We start from the raw sequence: 18,374 nt of genomic DNA, 5'->3' as shown, positions 1-18,374 counted from the left end.
CCGAGAATAGCACCATAAGGTATGTACTGTGCTGGACGCGGCCCTGGGCCTACCTCCCTATAGTAGGGGTCTGAGGGTTCCTCCTCTGCTGGTTCTCCCGTCGTGTCGTTTTTGTTATCTGCAGCCCGCGGCGGGGGATGCTGGCCCGCCAGGCAGTCCATGTGCGTGGCAAAACACCAGAATGTGACAAATAGAAGCAACCGAAAGGGCACTTGTGATGACTTCAACACGGGCTGGGGACCATGGAAGTGGCCCTTGATCAGCAGTCGCGCCTTCCTCGCCGGGCTGTGCAGCATCGCCCGCCCAGGGTGGCAGGCATGGATGGCAGCCCTGGAGGCATGGATGGCATGCCCACAGTGACGCAGTGACGTAAGCCCACGCGCCCGAGGGATTGGCTGCGCCGGCCAGGATGCCATCATCCCCACCCCCACCACCCGTTGCCCATTCATCCATTGTTCCACTCAGTCCTTCTCTTGCAGTCAGTCGTCTGCGCCTCCCTAGCTCCCCCACACTTTGTCTCAGCACACGAACTCCTGTGCCAAGCACTTCTTCAGGGTCAGAAAGTCAGTCTCGTCCCATCTTTGTGACACTCATCGGCTGCCCTCGCCAGCCAGCCTCCATGCTGCCTGGTCTTCGCAAGGTCACACCAGCTCACGGGCCTGTCCCCAGCCTGGTCAAGGCCCAGACCTACAGTTCTGCCCTTAGGCATCGCATCGCTTTGTGCCGTCTGGCCAGAAACCCCAAACCATACAGCTAGCTGCTAGCGTCGTTGCCTTGCTGCACGTCAGGGTGTCCCTGGGGGTCCCCATGGGCTGCGGCCCGGCTCCTCGGTCGCCCAATCCAGCGAGGACGATACACTGCTCGAGAGAGAGACCCAGACAACAACTCAGCCACCATGTGGTGCAGATGCACCATGTCGACTGGTCGCTTTTGATATACGCGCTCTCCAAACACCTTTCGTCCTGTCTAGTGCTGCCGATTGCCGTGACTCAACGCCCTGCAAGCATGTGAAGCCTTCGCACGCGCCGCTGGCAGCCGGAACCTTAACAGCCAAATCATGTCAACACCATGACATAGACTCGGGCTCTGCTTCACTGGCTCATAAACTAGGGCGCTGGGTGTCCACGTGCTCAAGTTTGGCGTCATGCCCTGCAATGGTTGGATCTGGGAGCAGTACCCGGTTACATTAGACCGGCCGCACCCAGCCGAGCCTGCCCATCCCTATCATCGCACCAACGTGCCAACCTCGACGACTCGAACTCCCGAGAGCCTCATCGTGACGGTCTGATAAGCATGCAGGGCATCATGTATATTCGTTGACGTGCATTGCAGGTTGCGCCCGGCGGCCACCGCTCCACACGCTGCTGGTGTGAGCCAATAGCCTCAAGGTGGGTCGCCCAGTGATGCTTGGCATCACGAGAACCTCGAGATTACTTACGCTTACACAACATTATGTATGGCAGCCCGGTGAAGTCTTGAAACGTTGTCACTTGTCAATTCTGAGCACGATATGGCGTTTGATTGCCTTGTGTCGCCAGGCGGCGTTGTGTGGCATGGCACTAGCCATGCACTGCAACAGTGGCAGCCTGAGCTGTTGACAGAGCCTCGCACTTGATCAGGCAAGATGGACGACATTTTGACAAATCGCCCCCCGCCAGCAATGATCCACAGGGAACACATGACCTTTTCAGGTCACCTATGAAGATGACAACTCGATCGTCACATAGCCTTCTCAGCTTCGGCAGCTAGGTTAGGGCGATGTGGATGGCTCTGACTACAATGGTGACGGATCGCTCGATGCTCATGCCGAGAGAGCTCCGCAGGCGTATTGGGTCGCAAGCTTGGCTTCTCCTCACAAGTCAACAAGGAAGAGTAGCCGAGTTGGCTTGAGGATGCAGGACTTTTATTCATTCGTCATGATCTCCAACTGTATATATTGTAAGTATGCCTTGGTCAATCAACATATCAGCCGGGCGGGGCATTTGCGCCACCTTGTGACACCCACCCACTAGCACAGCCTTGCTTCTCCGCATTCTGGAAGACTTCCGGCCCGGATACGCTACCCGATAGCGACTCGGCCCATTCTCTTCTCTCTTCCTCGACAACCTGTGCGCTGAGACGCCCCCCTATTTCCTCCCCATAGATAAGACAAACTCAGATAGCGATGCGCTCCAGCGAGTACGGCCCGACCTGCTGACTGCGGAGGTGGCCCGTCTCTCTGCTCGAGCGCTTCAGGATCTCGCCACCCGAGACGATCTTGGTCGTCGTCACAGCCTGCTGCTTCGTCTTGAGACCCAAGGGGAGCGCCTCGGAGCCAGGCTCCCGGATGTGCAGCGCCAGGGGTTTCGCCGTCGAGGCCTTGCCCACTGCGTTGGTAGCAGAGATGATGGCTGCCCCCTCGTCGCCTCTCGCGCCGTCTGTGCTCTCGTTCGTCGCTGCTTGTGGTGTGGTGGTGCTGCTGGTGCTAGCCGGGGCTGTCGTGAGGTGGGCCACGGCGGCGGCGGCCTCGGCGTACTTGACCGTCTCCCCGACGATGCCGCGCAGGTACACGGCCTCCTCGAGGCCCTCGAGCGCGGCGCTGACCTCGAGCTTGAGCGACGAGATGAAGTCTCCCGACTCGTCCCCCGCCAGGATGGCGTCGTTGAGCAGCCACCCGCCGGGCCCGAGCGAATCGACGCAGCGGCCGAGCAGGTCGGCAATGAGCTTGATGATGTTGTCCGGCGGGGCATCGAGGTCCTCGTTCTGCTCAAAGTCGGTCACGTCGAGGTACCGCGAGGTCCAGGCGCCCTTGACGAGCTCCACGCGCAGCAGGTAGATGAGCGACAGGATCTCCTCGGGCTTGAACGTCGCGCGCAGCGTCTTGATGGTCGCGACGGCCGGGCAGTTGGCGAGCTTGGCAAAGGCCACGCTCAGGCCGCTGCCGCGGATGCCGCCGTCGCCGTTGAGGTACGACTCGGCCCGCTCGACCTGCGCCTCGAGGCTGTCAATCTCCATCTGCTCGATGGCCTCGGTCTTTTCCTCCTGCTCCACGGACCCGTCCGTCAGCAGCTTGGGCGGGGGCTGGCGCGGGTCTTGGACGAGCTCGAGGCTGCGCATCAGCGTGCGGACGGCGATGAGAAGCTCCACGGCGTTGAGAGTGGTCGCGGAGATGTACGCTGTCAGGAGCTCGAGGGACGGGTCCAGGTCTGCCAGGCGCTGGACAAGCTGCTCCGCGATGTGGGCGTCGGACTTGCCGCTGTGGCCGAGAGACTCGCGGAATGCCGCCTTGACGTTGGACAGGGTCAGGTGCCCGGCGTCCACGAGGTAGTAGACCAGGTTGCTCTGCGGCAGCTGGCAGGTGAGCTGCGGCACAGTGTCGTCGCCGCCGGCGAGCTCGCTGTTCCAGCTGAAGGCGCGGCTGATGCCGTAGAGGATCCAGCGCCGGTCGGCATAGTGGTACGACTCCCGGGTCCTTGGCCATCTCCAGGTGAGGCCAGCCGGCGAGGACCCGGCAGCAACGTCGTCGGCCTGTGCCGCGCCGTTGACCTGGGACTCATCAAGAATCTTGATGCTGAATTTGGGGGCAAGGAGGGTCTCGAATGCAACGATGTTGTTCTCAGCCAGCAGCTTGTCGGCTTGGGCCTCCTCCGCCTTCCACGTGTCCCAGTAGTTATCCTTCAGGGATCCTGGCAGGTAGTTGGCGAAAGCCGAGGGCTTGGGCACACGGAAAGACGTCAGGTTCTGATGGCGTTCCTTGTTGCTGATGCCGCGACCGAGCGAGTCGACGAGTAAGCCCTCGGCGCGCCGCTTCTTTGTCCGAGCCTTGGGGGCCTCGAGCTGGATAGCCACCAAGCTCGAGTCCACAATGGCGATGGCTAGCTCAATCTTGGAAAAGTATGAGACGAGCGCGATCTTCTGGGTGGAGACGTTGGCGTTGTTCTCAATCTCGAGAGGCGTCGAGCTTTGAAGCGATCGGTACAGGGGGTTATATATGTCGAGCTGGGAATTGGCAGATGACAGCAAGGATGTCTGAGTTAGCCGAAGGAATGAAGTCGCATCCTCGAGCTCGATCGTGTTGGCGGGTCGGGGTGTGCTCAAGGTCAAGTCGTATGTGGACAAGACGTCGTTTGCCAGCTCAAGAAGATGGCCTGCCCGTGCATCGAGATGGTACTGTGGCTTGGCCTGTCCAGGTGACCTGACGTAGGAAGTCTGTAGAGGAGCGACGTGTACTGCGGCAATCTTTTGGCCCAGGCCGAGCGAGTTCTGCTTGCTTGGAAGCGCGCCGGCGACGTGGATGTGGCGCTGGGATGAAGATCTCGAGACCAGGACCAGGACTTCCGTGGGTGAATCCTTGGTGAGGGTAGAGGCAGGAAACAAGCTGAACGATGCCGTGTTGCCCTTGAAGAGCCCCTGGACCACATCAGCCACGGGAACCGAGCTGCAGAACTCAATTTCGAGATCCTCCTTAAGGGAAGCCGGCTCAAGTCCATGCTTGAGAGTTGAAGGGGGGCTCTGCCACTTCTTCTGAAGTGTCTCTGGATCCAAGCTGATAACCTCGCCGTTTGTCCGCACCAACAGAACCTCTTCCTCATCCGCAGTGGTCGACGTGCGGGTCAGGAAGATGACGGGGGATCCTGCGCCAAGCGCCAAAGTCTTTGTTGTGGCGGTGGTCTTGCCCGATGCATCGACGTAGTCTTTGAACAGGGTGATTGTGTTTTCGGGGGCATCACGAGTCGCGACATAGGTATAACGCGTCACATCTCTGCTTTCGGGGACTCGGCATCGTACAGAATAGGCAGGGCATGAGAAGGACGACTGGGGCGGGATCGGGTACGAAGTGACGAGCCTCGACGAGGAAACCTTTAGTGCGCAACAGAGTCAGCAACTGCTTGAGAGCCAAAGACCTAGAAGGATAGGGACATGTTGGAACATACGTCGTAGATGTTCATGGAGTCGCCATCAGTGCCAATGGCCAGCTCGGACCGCTTGCGCTTGCGAGATCCGGGCAGGGAACCGAAGACATTGCCGACAACGTAACGGCCTGTGGTCGGATCGACAGGCCGCGGAAGCGAAGCCAGCACGTATGGCTTCTGGATCTGGAAGTGGGAGGCCATTCTGACGCGGTGCGATCCAGCAAATGTTGCTGGGTGGTGCGGCGCAGATTGTGGCTCGACGAGTTGCTGGCGGTGCCGGATCTTTGAAGCTGTGTCGGAGTATCGCAACTTTTTTTGCCAGCATTGAAAAAAAGCTGGAGCAGGCCTGCCTGTCGGCCAAAGCTAGAGCCGAAGCAGTGGGGCGGCGCGCTGGCGGGTCCTGGCCCACCTGGACAGCCCTGAATGACCAACCAGACAGACATGCCTCTATCCATGCTATGCTACAAGCGGTGGTCTTTAATGGGCGGCTCCACCCGCGCGTGTCCTGCAGCAGCCAGACGCGCTGCGCTGCACCAAGTGACGCGACTGCCAAACCGCATCTACTTTCAGTACTCTGCTAGAGGCTCTGGAGCTCGTCATCCATCCCCCAAGCACACAACCAGCCACCAGACCACCACGACACAACAATCCAGACAGCGAACGCAGGCTTCGCGAAAGGATTGTTTAAACCGAAGACACGCAAAGCTACCGAACATCACTTTTTGATTGAATCGTCACAGCTTTCACACAGCCCTGGCCTTGGCTGCTTCTCTTCGCATGTCTGGGGTCCTCGCTGGACTCCTCCTCGCACCTTCCTCGAATGCGACCAACATGACCGCAAATGGTGATTCAGTCACCCTAGACAACAAACGAGTACATCCTTTCTTCTCGGCACCTAGCCCTGCAATCATAGCGCAGAATGGCGCCGTGCCGACTCCCGTCACCCCGGATCCATCGTGCAGTCCAGCCTCGGAGCGTGCTCACGACATGCCTGACCTCGGTGGCAGGGACTCGATTGGAGAAGTCAGCCGCGAGGCCAAACGCCGCAAGATCGACTTGACCAACGGCCAAACCCTGGCAACCCCGTCCAGTTCGCAGCCGCCTACAGTCTCAGAGCACCCTCCTTTCCTGGGTCTTGACGATGGCACCCCAGTTCTTGACACCCCGTCGACCTCAACCACGGCTGTGCCTGCACCCAAAAAGCTCCTTCTCTTCAACCCAAAGACTGGCACGATTGGGTCTCCTCCGAAACCAAAACTACTACCCGAAACCGATGTCCCGGCACCAAAAAAACGAGGCAGGCCAAAGAAAGCCCTGATCATCAGCATGAGATATGGTATAAAAGACTTGGCTGCTCGGCAACGCATTGCCAGAAAGATTGATGACATAGCCAAGGGCAATCTTCGAATGTTCGAACTCATCGAAACACCGACCCCACCGCAAAACACGTCACCCAGCTCGACGAAGCAGCCTCCTGCGAAAAGGACCAAGCCGCCGTCCACAGCGAAGCTTGTGTCCAGCAAGTCGACGCACCCTTTCTTTCTCGGCAAGCCGCAAGTAGATACTCCCATTGAGAGTGATGCCAAGAGTGCCACATCTCCGAAGCAGAAACGCCACACTATTTTCACTTCAACTCCGTGCTCACCGAAACGCCACAAGCAGCCTCCGCCTCAATTTAATGCTCCTGCCTTTGGCGCAAAGTCGGGGCTGCTGAAGTTTCCTGGCGCGCAATACCCGGCTTTTCCTTGGAAGGACATGAGCCACGTCCGTGGCCACGATGAGATGGCACCAGCGAGGCACCACAAAAGCATGCATGCACCAGCTTCAGGCATGACACGGCGAAAGGCTAAAGGCCAACGCGTCAGCATCGCTGACGATGAATCACTAATGTCCGTGGCGGTCTCTCAACTCAACATCGAGAGCGTTGTTTCAACCTTGAGATGTCAGAACAATGAGGGCTTTGAACCGCCACCGCCAATACTGCGGGTTCCCGGTCGCCATTTTGAGAGTGGACGCAAGCTTCAGGCGCGCGTGGTCAAAGAGTTGCGCACACTCGGCACGAAGGGCCACAGGCAGCACCCAGCGGTCCAAGCCGCTTTCGACAGGGTCGCCGTCCAATTATCGGCATTCGACAGATCTACGTGCGAGACAATGGCATGGACAACAAAGTACGCCCCGACCAATGCCGAAACTGTTCTCCAGACAGGGCCTGAGGCCCAGATCTTGCGAGACTGGCTGCATGCCCTCATAGTACAATCAGTCGATACGGGCTCCACGGCCGCGGCAACCAGCAAATCGAAGGACGCTCAGCTACCAGTCAAGAAGAAACGGAGACGCAATAAGCTTGATGATTTCATTGTTTCAGACGAAGATGAGCTTGGCTTGGCAGGCGCGGACTCGGACGACGAGATGGACTGGGCACCAGAAGATGGGAAGGGCAACAAAAAGAAGACTGTCAGCCGACCGATCGTCGCTGGCGCGCGCCTGAGTAACACGATCCTGCTCAGTGGGCCTCATGGCTGTGGCAAAACAGCTGCTGTGTATGCCGTTGCGAAAGAGCTCGACTTCGAGGTGTTCGAGATCCATGCGGGATCAAGACGTTCTGGCAAAGACATTCTAGAACGTGTTGGCGACATGACTCGGAACCATCTTGTCCAGCATCATCAAGCTGGGGAGGAGGCTGCGACACCCGAGGTCGAGGATGAAGTGTCGCGAGATCTCAAATCAGGAAAGCAAGGAACCATGACGAGCTTCTTCAAGGCGAAGACCGCCAAGACCAAACAGCCCTCGACAGCAACTACCCTCCTGAAACCCCAGAAGGCAGTCAATTCCACCGAAGTCCAGTCCGAGGTCCGGCGACCTACTAAGTCGCAAAAGCAGTCGCTGATTCTGCTGGAAGAAGTCGATGTCCTCTACGAAGAGGACAAGCAATTCTGGTCCACGGTTATTGGCATGATCCTTCAGTCGCGACGTCCGTTTGTGATGACTTGTACACAGGAGAATCTTGTGTACGCCTCCTTTCCGCATCTGCATGGCATTCTTCGCTTTTCAGCTCCGCCAACTGATCTTGCGGTCGACCTACTTCTCCTCATTGGCGCCAACGAAGGTCACAATCTGACACGAGAAGCCGTTGAAGCCCTCTATGAAACTCGGCAGCATGATCTACGCGCAGCTATCACAGAACTCAACTATTGGTGCCAGATCGGAGTTGGCGACCCCCAGGGCGGCTTCAACTGGTTCTTTCCGCGCTGGCCTAAAGGTGTCGACAAGGATGAGAACGGCGACACTGTCCGCGTCGTCAGTACTGGCACGTACCAGAAAGGCATGGGCTGGTTCTCACGGGATACCGCAGATTCCGACAGCCTTGCAAATACAGCAGGCGAGCAGCTCCTGCACGATGTGTGGAGCGAATGGGGCATCGACATCAGACAGTCCGAGAACAGCTTCGGCTCGTGGGCCAGCAAAATGTCCACTCCAGATGTCTCGGCGCGTGGGCGGTTGGACCTTCTCGTTGCCGCTGATGCCTTCACAACCGCGTTGAGTGATGCCGACATATGTTCCTCGGGAGCATTTGCCACTGGCTATGAGGTCAATCTCGATACCACACTTCCGCCTTTACCCAGCAAAGCGAAAGAGGATCACGTGCTTGGCCGCCAACTTTTGGAAGCCCATCCATGGTCACAGTCTCCAGGCCTCTCTGCGCATGCCTCCATTGCTATCGAACGACTAGCGTGCCATCATCTCGCGCAACCTACACATCTCGAGAGAGGCCCTCATGTATCATCTCCTGAAGCGATAGCAACGTCCTTGATACAATCCTCCTTTGTACTTCCCAAAGTCAAGAATATCGTCAGACTCGACTACAGCCACGCGTTCGACATCCTGGCAACATCGCCTGATAGGGCAGCACCAGCAGGTGGTTTCGATCCTTCTGTCTTTGATCGCACAATGCGTTTAATCACTCTTGAGGTAGCCCCATATGTCCGGAGCATTGTCGCATATGACGAGCGTCTCAGGCAAGAGAGATTACTTCGCAGCAACATCTTGAGCGAAGGCGGCAAGCCCAAGAAGAAGATGCGTACGACGCGAAGCGCTCTGTCGGCACTCGAAGGTGGAGTCAGAGCGAGCACGAGACGTGAGAAATACTTCTCGGCGGATGTCAACGCGCACCTAGTCATGGCGACTGGAGGTTCTGGATGGGACGCGCTTGCCTGTGATGGGCTACCGGGTCAGGATGCTACTAGTAGCGTCGCAACAAGCCCACGCTTGGAGGATGAGGATGATGCACTGTCTGAGAAGCCGAAAAGGAGATCCAGAATACAGATCCGTGATGACTCCCCGGACGAGCTGGCTTGAAGATATCAGTTTGGCAATGGTTTCGAGACGACACTCTCAGCAAGGCGTACATTAGCTATTCATTCCGTATCTAGCTTAAGACTTTGAAGAGGCACGCCTTGACGTGATGTAGACAAACGAAGAACATGAATGATCGGACAACTCTATAAAGATATCATCCATTGCACGTGACAACTGTGGATGTATTGTGCCGGTGCTTTAGTCACAACAAACAATTGATTGCTGAGTAGACTCCCTCTTTTCTTGAAGTTCATCGCCAATACAAACCAACACTTCACTCAAATAGTCTCAGAGTGATGGCTGCGATGACTCGCAAAGCTGTCCGCAAACATGACGAATTGAAGTCATCTAAAAGACGAGTTCAGGCTAACTATCAGTTACCCACTGCCCTTCCTTGCCACCAGCCTCATACTTGGTAAAGTCACTCGCTGGAACGGCCTTGTTTCCAGGCAACCTTTTTCCTAAAGAGTCTGACTCCATGAATGCAACTCTTATATAATGCGACTTGTTGCATCAGGTAATACCGGGCCAATCCAGGAGAACATATAGACGCTGTCCGAGACTTGGGGCAACAATGCCGGGGTCTCGGTACAGGCTGCCCAACCAAAAATCGATCACTGGAGAGCTGTGCTATGGCGTGGTCGCACTCACGGAAAGAGCCCGACCAATGTTTGCGGTTGAGAAAGCAGGGATCATGGCGTTCCATGACTACGAGGGGATGCCTCACGATGAGCCATCTGACGAGCCCACAAAGCTGTGCTGGCATTGGAACAGGGCTTAGTTTTGAGTATGGCACTGCTTCGCGGGGGTCATGTAGTATACTGATAGCTTGGATGCTATGTCACATATAGCACCAGAAAAATGACAATCATGTTGATAGTTGCTCACATATAAGGCAGGGGGGTTGGTGTCTATTTCCTGCCAAAGATCTTGCGCACCCACTCCCCATTTTTCAAGCCGTCGTGCCCGATCCGCGCGTCCTCGACGGCTTGATTGGACAGGGGCCTGTCCACCCCGACTGCTACGTTGGCGTCCCCGGAGCCGACGGACGCACCACCACCACCACCACCACTCCTGGGCACACCTCTGGCAGCAGCGGTGGTGGTGACGACTTCGCCTGCAATGTCCTCGAGCACCTTCGCTGCCCTTTCCACATCGCCTGCGAGCACCACGACGTGCCGCCCCCCAGTGAGCACGTCTGCCAGCCACCGCACTTGGTCGTCCGAGACCTCGTTCACTTGGGCTGGTTGTTGTTGTTGCTGCGGCTGCTGGACGGCAAGCAGCAACCTGATGAGTTGCGGAGACTGTAGGCCGAGCTCGTCCAGGGCGGCAGCGGTGGTGGTGTTGTCCTCGAGGAGAACAGAGAGTTGGGCGAGGGATTCGAAACTCGCCCGGGCGCTGAGTGAGACGACAAAGATGAGCACGTCGATGCCCTCGAGCCGTGCGCGCGGGCCTCCCGGATAGTGCAAGAGGTCCTCTATAGACAGCGGCTGTGAGATGGCGAGTGTCGTCGGGAGGTCCTTGCCTGCACCATCTCGCAGGAGACACTGCCGGGAGACGAAGCCGCCAGGAACGCTGTTGCTGTTCCGGCCATGGCGGCGGCAGCGACATTGCTCCGTGGCAGCGGGCTCAGGCTCAGGCTCAGGCTTGATTGTTAGACCGAGCTGGCTGGCGATGGACTGGACGAGTCAGCGGGGTGTGTGTGTGTGTGTGTGTGTGTGTGTCACGGCCATTGCTGAGCAGGCCTTTTCGTTTCGTTCCTCACCTCCTTGCCAAATCCGGGCGATCCGTCGCTGCCGGATCATGGTGGCCGGCTTGGCGGAGGACCCACCAACCACGAGGACCCTGACATGCGGAGCCGAGCAGGCTGGGAATTGTGTGTCTGGCAGCATGGTATGGACGGTGGCTTGTGCGGGTGTCGCCATGAGTCGTCCGCACTGTCATGGAGTAACAGGCATGTCGCGTGTGTGTGTGTGTGTGGGAAAAAAACGGGACTGGGGAACTTTAGGCAAGCCGCCCGCTCTGTGGCTGAGGGCCAACTGCCGCTGGACTTTGTTTCCTTCTCGAGTCACGAGAGAGATAAGAGCGGGGCGGCAGCCGCCATGCGCATGGCGTGACGGCGTTCAGGGCCGTGCCGTACATACCCCTGCCCCAGCGCTAGTCTCTCTCTCTGCTGCTCCATTCTGCCTGGATGGGAGCTCATCATCATGAATAGCTGAGCAACTTGGCGAGAACTTCAAGGGCACAGGGCAACATGTGCTCACCTTCGAGATTCGTTGTTGTAGCGGTCGGCTGGCATTGGGAATTGATTTCGAGGGCCAGTCGCACCATGACCTGAGCACGAGCTTCGGCCGTGTCGCCCTTGCTCGATTATGGCTTAGTCGGCCGATACCCAAAGTCCCTCGATATGCGTTTGTGCGGCACATGAAAGGAAAGAGAGAGTGCTGGCATCCTTCCCCCGTGCCGAATGGTGTCCAGCCGCCCTTTGGTCCCTGGGCGGGGCAAGTCTGTTGTCATATCGAACAAAGGTTTGTACGGTTCCATACAAATCTCAGTTTACAGATATAATGTAGTCTTCACCTAACAAAACCTCCGTCAACTCCTCCAAGTATGCGGCAGGACAACACCCATGGGCCGCTCCCACAGTGTCCGATCGAACCTGCCCTCCTGCAGCGCTTTGGCATCTCCAGCATACATGAATGTGTTTCCACAAAACTCTCGCGGCTCCTGGTCATCCTTGAACTGGATCATGCACCGGTGGGCCCTGTACGCGCTGGTCTCGTAGCGCGCGAGCCTGGCCTCGTCCTCCTTCGTTGCGACTGGGTATGCAAAGCCATCCACTGGCTAGTCCCGCACTCCGTCTATGAGAGCTTTGTACTGGCCCCAATTTGTGAGTGCGTAGCCGATGATGGTGGCCGGCCTGAGAACAGGTTCCTCTTGAAGATCGAGGATGTGTTTGAGAACTTGCGGATTTGTCAAGGTGCCGTGAAAGAAGTACCACGTGGGACCGGCCGGAGGTTCACGAACTGGTGTCTCGACGGATTGCTTGAAGTAGTCCGGGCCAACAGCCTTGAGTGAAGCGAGGTACACAGAAGGGCGAGGCTCTTTGTTCCGTGTAGGCTTTGACGGCAGCTGGGTGCGCTGCACGGGCTCCGGCGGTGCCGGGGGTGGCGGTGCAGTATCGCCATTACCCTTCATGTCTTGGATGGAGACCGGTAGGCAAGCTCTTGATCGTATGATACCGGGTTTCTTTTGCTATTCGTAGGGAATGATGCAATGCAAGTATATCAGGAATAATGCTATTTGCCCTGCTTGCGACCTCCTAGGTGGTCGGCGGAGACCCCAAAGCGGCCTGGGCCGCAGAGTTGGCCGGCGGCTGCGGACCGGACTGTGACTGGTCTGAACCAACGTTTGTTGGTTGGGCTGTTGGCCCGTTGCACACACCATAAGGCAGTGTTGCATGGATGTCAGGCAAGGCGTACAGCCTCTTTTCCAGCTTCTGTCTCTTTGAACCCCGCCTTTCTCCCACCACTTCACCATTCGATGGGAGTGAGGCCGCCTGGGCTGACGTTCCTCGAACTCGTCATAAAACGAATCCTCTCGCTCACGTACCTCGAGGTTGTATGCTTGTCAGGCGCACAATAACTCCAGCACAGCAACTATGGTTCAATATCCCCAGCTACACCATGGCCACAACGGAGAGGTATGGCCACCGCAACAGGTTGGTGGCAGTGGCCACGATCTCGCTGGGCGGATCATGTGGCTTCCTCCAGCACCAAACAGTCTCGACTCTGGGAGCAAATACTACGATCACCCAGTTGTTGTGCTCTCGGCGCAGGCTAGGGACGGCAAGGTTGACTTCTTTGTGGTACGTGGTCTCGATGATGAAGATCTACTAACCACGACCGTGGCTGCACACAAAGTACGAGCTAACAGCCTTCAAACAAAGATGACATCCCTCGGAAAGACAGATCTCATCAAAAAGTTTCCCAACGACGCGCAATTGCGAAAGCATTACCTCCCGATCAAGCCTGCCCATGAGCACCCAGACAACGAGATGGTCCTGGAACTGTCCAACCCGACAGACGTGCTGGACCTGAGGACATATGTCAACACCCGCACAGTGCGCAGCGCCTCGCTGGGGGAGCTGCGAGACTATCGGACGAAACCGCAGCGGTCGTTGTGGCTGTCAAAGCAGTCGTACCGGCAGCTGGTTACGCACGCTGGGTATGTCCCCGTCATCACCGCAGGACTGAACCCCGTAGAGACGGGGACGGCGATGATGACGACGACGACGACCGTTGCCGGAATCCGAGAGGAGGAACTGCTGAGGGCATATGTTGCGCGATATGGCTACGGCGTGTCGAGTCCTCGGACCAGTTACGCTGCTGTCGCCAACATGAGGCCTGCCACGCTGCCAGTCTTGCATGGGTATGGTGGTGCCTTGCGAGGTTCCCGCAGTGTCATGGATGCCGTGACTAGCGAGGCCATCACGAGTGGACCGCGCGCATGGATGATGCCGCCGCCGCTGCATGCGATGTCAAGCCCCCAAGCTGGGCAAGCACTGAACGCTCCTCTAGGGGGGTCAATGCTACCACGACAAAATCTGCTTCAGCTACAGCAGCCACGAAGCCAGAGGCTCGTGCATCCTACAAACGGCGAGCACGCGCCTCTACTGCCAACGTACAACGTGTATATGGGTCCACCTCGGCCCAACAGCTCGTACGTGCCCGGTCCAACAGCGTCGTCCAGCAACTTTTCATATCGGCTAATCTCTGGTAATAACGTGATTAGCCCCAGACAATCCTTATCCTCGACCGCGCAGGTACGCCAGGGACGCACAAGTCCATGGGGACAGACTCTGGGCTATGTATTTTTGTATCTCGTGCTGGTTACCCTTCTATTTGCGGTCCTTTTCGACATGTGCCTGCTGGTCATCGAAATCATCAGAGTGATTACGAGCGCCGGGGACTGGACCATTGGCGGCATCGAGAGTATTTTTACTGCCGCAGCCGAGTTCTTTACAAACGTTCGCGAAGGATTGGCAGAGATTTTGAGAGCGATAGGAGGGCTGTTACAGCAGGCCAGGAAGTTGGTGGGAGATATTGTGCACTGGCTTTCTCAGCTTTTGGATGGCTCGACGTAGTGTTTGGGTTATTGTGCACTGTGTTGAATGATTTTCCACGTCATATTTTCGTCTCTGGGCAGCAGAGGATTGAGTTTCATACACAGAATCATCTTGGGACATCCGCAAACACTTATCTGTGATGGCTGGTTGTGGTGATTTTTAACGCGCTTGAGTTGTGCTTGTTGGCAGCATGCCTCGCTGCCTCATGGGCATAACGCATCTAGCCATTGTTGTGGTTGCAAGGGCCATTCTAGACATATCAGATCCTATAGTTGCGGAGTTGGCGTCTGGCGGGACTTTGAATGTGTGACATGTAGACCCTTTCTCTTTCAAATGGCAGAGCAATATCCTTCGCAAATTCTCGACCACCGTATGGGCTTGAGGGACCCCACTAAGGATATTGTGTATCTCGCGATCCAGAGACTGCAGCGGAGAACGGGCTATGCGAAGGTTGCCTTGGCACTTTTGCATCCTGGCAGCAGCTAGTCTTTCGTTCCCGCCACTGGCAAGCCAGTTGCTCTTTCCACAGCACTTGTGATCGTGGAAATGGTATCCGTGCATGACTGTACAGAACGAGCCTCATAACTCCATAGACAACGATCGAAGCTCGGGCAATCGAAGCCGCGAAAGTTTGATTTAATGAACAGAAGCATGTCGCACGGTTGGTCACCACGGGTGAATTGATCTTGTCAACGATCACCCTCTTGGCCATCACTCAACCTCAACGTCCGTCCCAGAATACGAGCGGCCCTTAGGCGCTAGCGCGACAGACGAATGCCGAAATTAGGTCAGGGGGAAAAAGCGTTGTGTCACAAGGTGGAGCAGAATGACGGGGGTGGCTTGGGAGGGAGGGACTCGGCGCGCGAGTGAGGGCAGTGGAATCTTGGGCTTCCAGAACACTGTATAATAGTTCTGGGCCACGCCCAGCAGCCAGCCTATGGGAATTCCCGCGGTGCTTTGTCGATGGATCGAGCAGAAGGTTTCTCGTGAAGGCCATGCATGTCCATGCCCATGCCCGTGGCTCGGACAGCAGTAGCTGTTTCAAGGCAAGATCGCCATTCCCACAATTTTGGGCGCCCTCCGCTGCTCAGTTCCTGGCAATGCAAAGCTGAAATACTTAGGTGCTCTGCTCTGCGAAGCACCACAACAGCGCCTCAGATTGGGCACAACTGCTGTTGATGCCAGCCACGGTCTTGTGTGTGCAGAGTACATCGGCGCACCCTCCCAGACAAATAGTAGAATCTTACCTAGATGGGAATGCGGCTCGGACAAGCTTGGAGTGAATGGCATTGTGGCCCGCAAAGGACCCCTGCCCCTGGCGATTTCATGCCGGACGGCTATGCGGGTGGATCTGAGCATGGGCAATACTCCGCTTTAGCATCGTATTCGACGGCAGCCTTGCCCTTCTGGGCATCTTGACACTGGGCCCTGCTTGCAACCATGGCCGGGCCTGCCGTCCCATCGTCAAGCTTCCCGTCATGACAGACGGGTATCAGACGATGGCACATGTTCTCAATTGCTTATAAAAGTCGGCAGTCTGCCATCTTGCTTGACTCTACGCATCTTGAGTTCTCTCGTCAGCCGACTCTCCATCGACGACTATACATACACTCGCTCCAGCACGCTCGCTATCATCACACACACATATACACACAGCTATCATGCTTCCACAATCGCTACTTCTGGCCCTCGGGGCGGCCTCGACCGCTGCCGCCAGCGTCATTCCTCGTCAGAACGGCACCACCTGCACGAATCCCGTCGTCCGCAAGGAGTGGCGCGAGCTCACCGACGCCGAGAAGGCCGAGTACCTGCGGGCGGCCGTCTGCGTGCGCAACCTGCCCAAGCAGAAGTACTCGCAGATTGAGGCCGTGACGACGCGGATGGACGACCTCGTGTACACGCACTTCTCGCTCAACCTCGACATCCACTTTGTGGCCAACTTCCTGCCCTGGCACCGCTGGTTCCTCCACCTGCACGAGAACCTCCTGCGTGACGAGTGCGGCTTCAAGGGCGTGCAGCCGTACTGGGACTGGTCCATCGAGGCCGACAGCCGCACGATGCCCGAGTCGCCCATCTGGGACGCGGCCACGGGCTTCGGCGGCAACGGCGTCAAGACGGGCAACCCGACCCCGGGCTTCCAGCGCTGCGTCGTCGACGGGCCCTTTGCCAACACGAACCTGACCCTCGCCATGGGCTGGCCCGACATGAACACGGTGGGCAACCGCCTGCACTGCTTCACCCGCGAGTTCAACTCGGCCGAGGGCCACGACCCGGTCACCGGCGAGATCATCATCGGCGACATGCAGGTCTCGGCCTACAGCTCGGCCGTCATGCGCACCATTGACAACTTTGACACGTACCGCCGCATGTCCGAGATGCTCGAGGGCCTGCCGCACGCCCAAATCCACAGCGTCATCTTCGGCGACATGGGCCCGGCCACGAGTCCCAACGAGGTGAGCCCCCTCCTTCTCATCACCAACAGTACGCAGTACACGAGAGACACTCATAAACTAACCTCTCGCAAATCGCAGCCGCTCTTCTTTTTGCACCACGCCAATGTGGATCGTGCCTGGGCCAGAGTAAGTCCATCCCAAATCTCCCTCCGCATGCATCGATGTACAAAAACTGACCCTTCATCCAAAAACAACAGTGGCAAGGACGCAACGCGACCCGCCTGGCCGACTACGCGGGCTTCATCGACCGTGACGAGACCATCCGCGCGTCCATCACCGACGAGATGCCCGTCATGGAGCTCGCCGACACCAAGCCCGTCGTCCAGGACTACATGGACACGATGGCCGGGCCGCTGTGCTACACGTACTCGAAGATGACGTTGTAGATATGAGAAAACAAAAATACAAAGGAAATGGTTTTACCCACTGATAGACAAATAATAGAACTAATGACTCACGAGCATAAAGTAATGGTGTGGTGGTGCTGGTGGTGACTGGTCTTGCGGTCTGATAGAGAGAATCATGTTCATTACCGGGGGCGTTTGGTGCAGCATCTGGCAGTGATCTAGCAACCACTGCGTGCTGATCATTGCCCTTGACATAACTACATAACTTGTATCATACAAAAGCTTCCAACAGCAGACACACACTCTACGGCGGCAGCTCTCCCGTCTTGGCATCCTCGGGGAACTTCCTAAACAGGTCCCGGATATGATCGATCGGCGCGGCCAGGAGCCCCACGGCCGTCTCAAAGGGCGGCTGGTCCGGCGCGTTGGGGTGCGAGTGCGTGGGGAGGAACTTCTTGGTCCGGCTGAAGGACCGGACCAGCTTGTCCGAGTGGGCCTCGCTGCCCAGCGCCGAGTCTAGCGCCGGCATGTCGTTGGCCTCCTCGTCGGCCATGTGCTTGTCCAGGTTGGCCCAGAGGTTGTCGAGGGTCGAGCTGAACTTGGGGTCCTCGGGGTCGAGGTTTTCAAACTTTGCGAGCTCCTCCTTGACCTTTTTTAGGGGGTGACACACACGATTGTTAGCGGATTGCTTGTGTGGGTGCCATATAAGGTTTTGGGGTAGAGGCTGAACTATGTGCTCGGGTCTAAATATGATAAGGGAAGTCACAAGCATACCGTCTGGTGCTCGGCGCGGTCATGGTCGGCCATGGCCTTGCCGTTCTCCAGGTGCTCCTCGAACGCCGGGTACACGACGAGCTCCTCGCCAATCGAGTGCCGGGCGAGCTCCCAGGTGAACTGGTTGCGCCAGCGGACCTTTTCGTCGTGCGTGGTAGCGTCGAGGATCCGGCGGTGCGCCTCGCGCAGGTCGTCGTGGTCTTTCTTGATGGCCTCGCTGATCCGGACCATGCTGACGGCTGTGGAAGAGAAGAGGCGTCCCGTGATGGGTGTTGTTCTGGAAGCGCTGGTGATGAGGAGGCGGCTGGGGCGGAGGAGGGTAGTGGTCGTCCGTGTTGCGAAAGACATGTTTCCAGCAGGGTTAGAGGTAACTCTTGGAAGGGATTGTACGATGCTATATAAAGGTCAAAAGGGTGTAGAGAGG

The 18,374-nt window shown here is 57.3% G+C and overlaps 7 protein-coding genes across 7 annotated transcripts; 3 read left to right on the top strand and 4 right to left on the bottom strand.

The window, feature by feature from the left end:
* Positions 1-1,909: 1,909 nt before the first annotated feature.
* On the bottom strand, positions 1,910-5,186 carry B0I36DRAFT_312978 (uncharacterized protein). Its single transcript, XM_046152570.1, has 2 exons — positions 4,914-5,186; positions 1,910-4,839 (listed from the first exon to the last, which is right to left on the bottom strand). Exons 1-2 carry the CDS (start codon positions 5,091-5,093, stop codon positions 2,155-2,157), a joined length of 2,865 nt encoding a protein of 954 aa, XP_046019589.1. The 5' UTR covers positions 5,094-5,186; the 3' UTR covers positions 1,910-2,154.
* A 1,765-nt stretch (positions 5,187-6,951) lies between these two features.
* Positions 6,952-9,398, top strand: B0I36DRAFT_312976 (uncharacterized protein). The gene has a single exon (XM_046152569.1). The coding sequence runs from the start codon at positions 7,044-7,046 to the stop codon at positions 9,246-9,248; it is 2,205 nt and encodes a 734-aa protein (XP_046019588.1). The 5' UTR covers positions 6,952-7,043; the 3' UTR covers positions 9,249-9,398.
* Positions 9,399-10,007: 609 nt separating this feature from the next.
* On the bottom strand, positions 10,008-11,237 carry B0I36DRAFT_312973 (uncharacterized protein). The gene has a single exon (XM_046152568.1). The coding sequence runs from the start codon at positions 10,857-10,859 to the stop codon at positions 10,026-10,028; it is 834 nt and encodes a 277-aa protein (XP_046019587.1). The 5' UTR covers positions 10,860-11,237; the 3' UTR covers positions 10,008-10,025.
* Positions 11,238-11,873: 636 nt separating this feature from the next.
* Positions 11,874-12,422, bottom strand: B0I36DRAFT_215642 (uncharacterized protein; the record flags this gene model as incomplete). The annotated part of the gene is given in 2 exon segments (XM_046148962.1): positions 11,874-12,092; positions 12,105-12,422. Coding segments are annotated over 2 exon segments (537 nt in total), but the record flags the coding sequence as incomplete, so codon positions are not given.
* A 383-nt stretch (positions 12,423-12,805) lies between these two features.
* Positions 12,806-14,504, top strand: B0I36DRAFT_24115 (uncharacterized protein). The gene is made up of 3 exons (XM_046149825.1): positions 12,806-13,116; positions 13,198-13,970; positions 14,043-14,504. The coding sequence occupies exons 1-3, from the start codon at positions 12,910-12,912 to the stop codon at positions 14,392-14,394; spliced, it is 1,332 nt and encodes a 443-aa protein (XP_046019585.1). The 5' UTR covers positions 12,806-12,909; the 3' UTR covers positions 14,395-14,504.
* Positions 14,505-15,836: 1,332 nt separating this feature from the next.
* B0I36DRAFT_24103 (monooxygenase) lies at positions 15,837-17,348 on the top strand. The gene is made up of 3 exons (XM_046149811.1): positions 15,837-16,829; positions 16,908-16,955; positions 17,027-17,348. Exons 1-3 carry the CDS (start codon positions 16,038-16,040, stop codon positions 17,213-17,215), a joined length of 1,029 nt encoding a protein of 342 aa, XP_046019584.1. The 5' UTR covers positions 15,837-16,037; the 3' UTR covers positions 17,216-17,348.
* A 132-nt stretch (positions 17,349-17,480) lies between these two features.
* On the bottom strand, positions 17,481-18,298 carry B0I36DRAFT_233286 (HHE domain protein; the record flags this gene model as incomplete). The annotated part of the gene is made up of 2 exons (XM_046149222.1): positions 17,481-17,825; positions 17,951-18,298. The coding sequence occupies 2 exons, from the start codon at positions 18,296-18,298 to the stop codon at positions 17,481-17,483; spliced, it is 693 nt and encodes a 230-aa protein (XP_046019583.1).
* Between the last annotated feature and the right edge of the window lie 76 nt (positions 18,299-18,374).

Source organism: Microdochium trichocladiopsis (assembly GCF_020744255.1).
Source record: "Microdochium trichocladiopsis strain MPI-CAGE-CH-0230 chromosome Unknown B0I36scaffold_1, whole genome shotgun sequence".
In the NCBI taxonomy this organism is placed as follows: Eukaryota; Fungi; Ascomycota; class Sordariomycetes; order Xylariales; family Microdochiaceae; genus Microdochium; species Microdochium trichocladiopsis.
This window is presented reverse-complemented; position numbering and strand designations above follow the sequence as displayed.

Coding starts and splice junctions, on each gene's coding strand:
- B0I36DRAFT_312978 (XM_046152570.1), bottom strand. CDS start 5,093: ATGGCCTCCCACTTCCAGATCCAGAAGCCATACGTGCTGGCTTCGCTT. Junction 4,840..4,913: donor ACTCCATGAACATCTACGAC/GTATGTTCCAAC, acceptor TGCGCACTAAAG/GTTTCCTCGTCGAGGCTCGT.
- B0I36DRAFT_312976 (XM_046152569.1), top strand. CDS start 7,044: ATGGCATGGACAACAAAGTACGCCCCGACCAATGCCGAAACTGTTCTC.
- B0I36DRAFT_24103 (XM_046149811.1), top strand. CDS start 16,038: ATGCTTCCACAATCGCTACTTCTGGCCCTCGGGGCGGCCTCGACCGCT. Junction 16,830..16,907: donor CGGCCACGAGTCCCAACGAG/GTGAGCCCCCTC, acceptor CGCAAATCGCAG/CCGCTCTTCTTTTTGCACCA. Junction 16,956..17,026: donor TGGATCGTGCCTGGGCCAGA/GTAAGTCCATCC, acceptor CAAAAACAACAG/TGGCAAGGACGCAACGCGAC.
- B0I36DRAFT_24115 (XM_046149825.1), top strand. CDS start 12,910: ATGGTTCAATATCCCCAGCTACACCATGGCCACAACGGAGAGGTATGG. Junction 13,117..13,197: donor GCAAGGTTGACTTCTTTGTG/GTACGTGGTCTC, acceptor CTTCAAACAAAG/ATGACATCCCTCGGAAAGAC. Junction 13,971..14,042: donor CCACCTCGGCCCAACAGCTC/GTACGTGCCCGG, acceptor TAACGTGATTAG/CCCCAGACAATCCTTATCCT.
- B0I36DRAFT_312973 (XM_046152568.1), bottom strand. CDS start 10,859: ATGTCGCTGCCGCCGCCATGGCCGGAACAGCAACAGCGTTCCTGGCGG.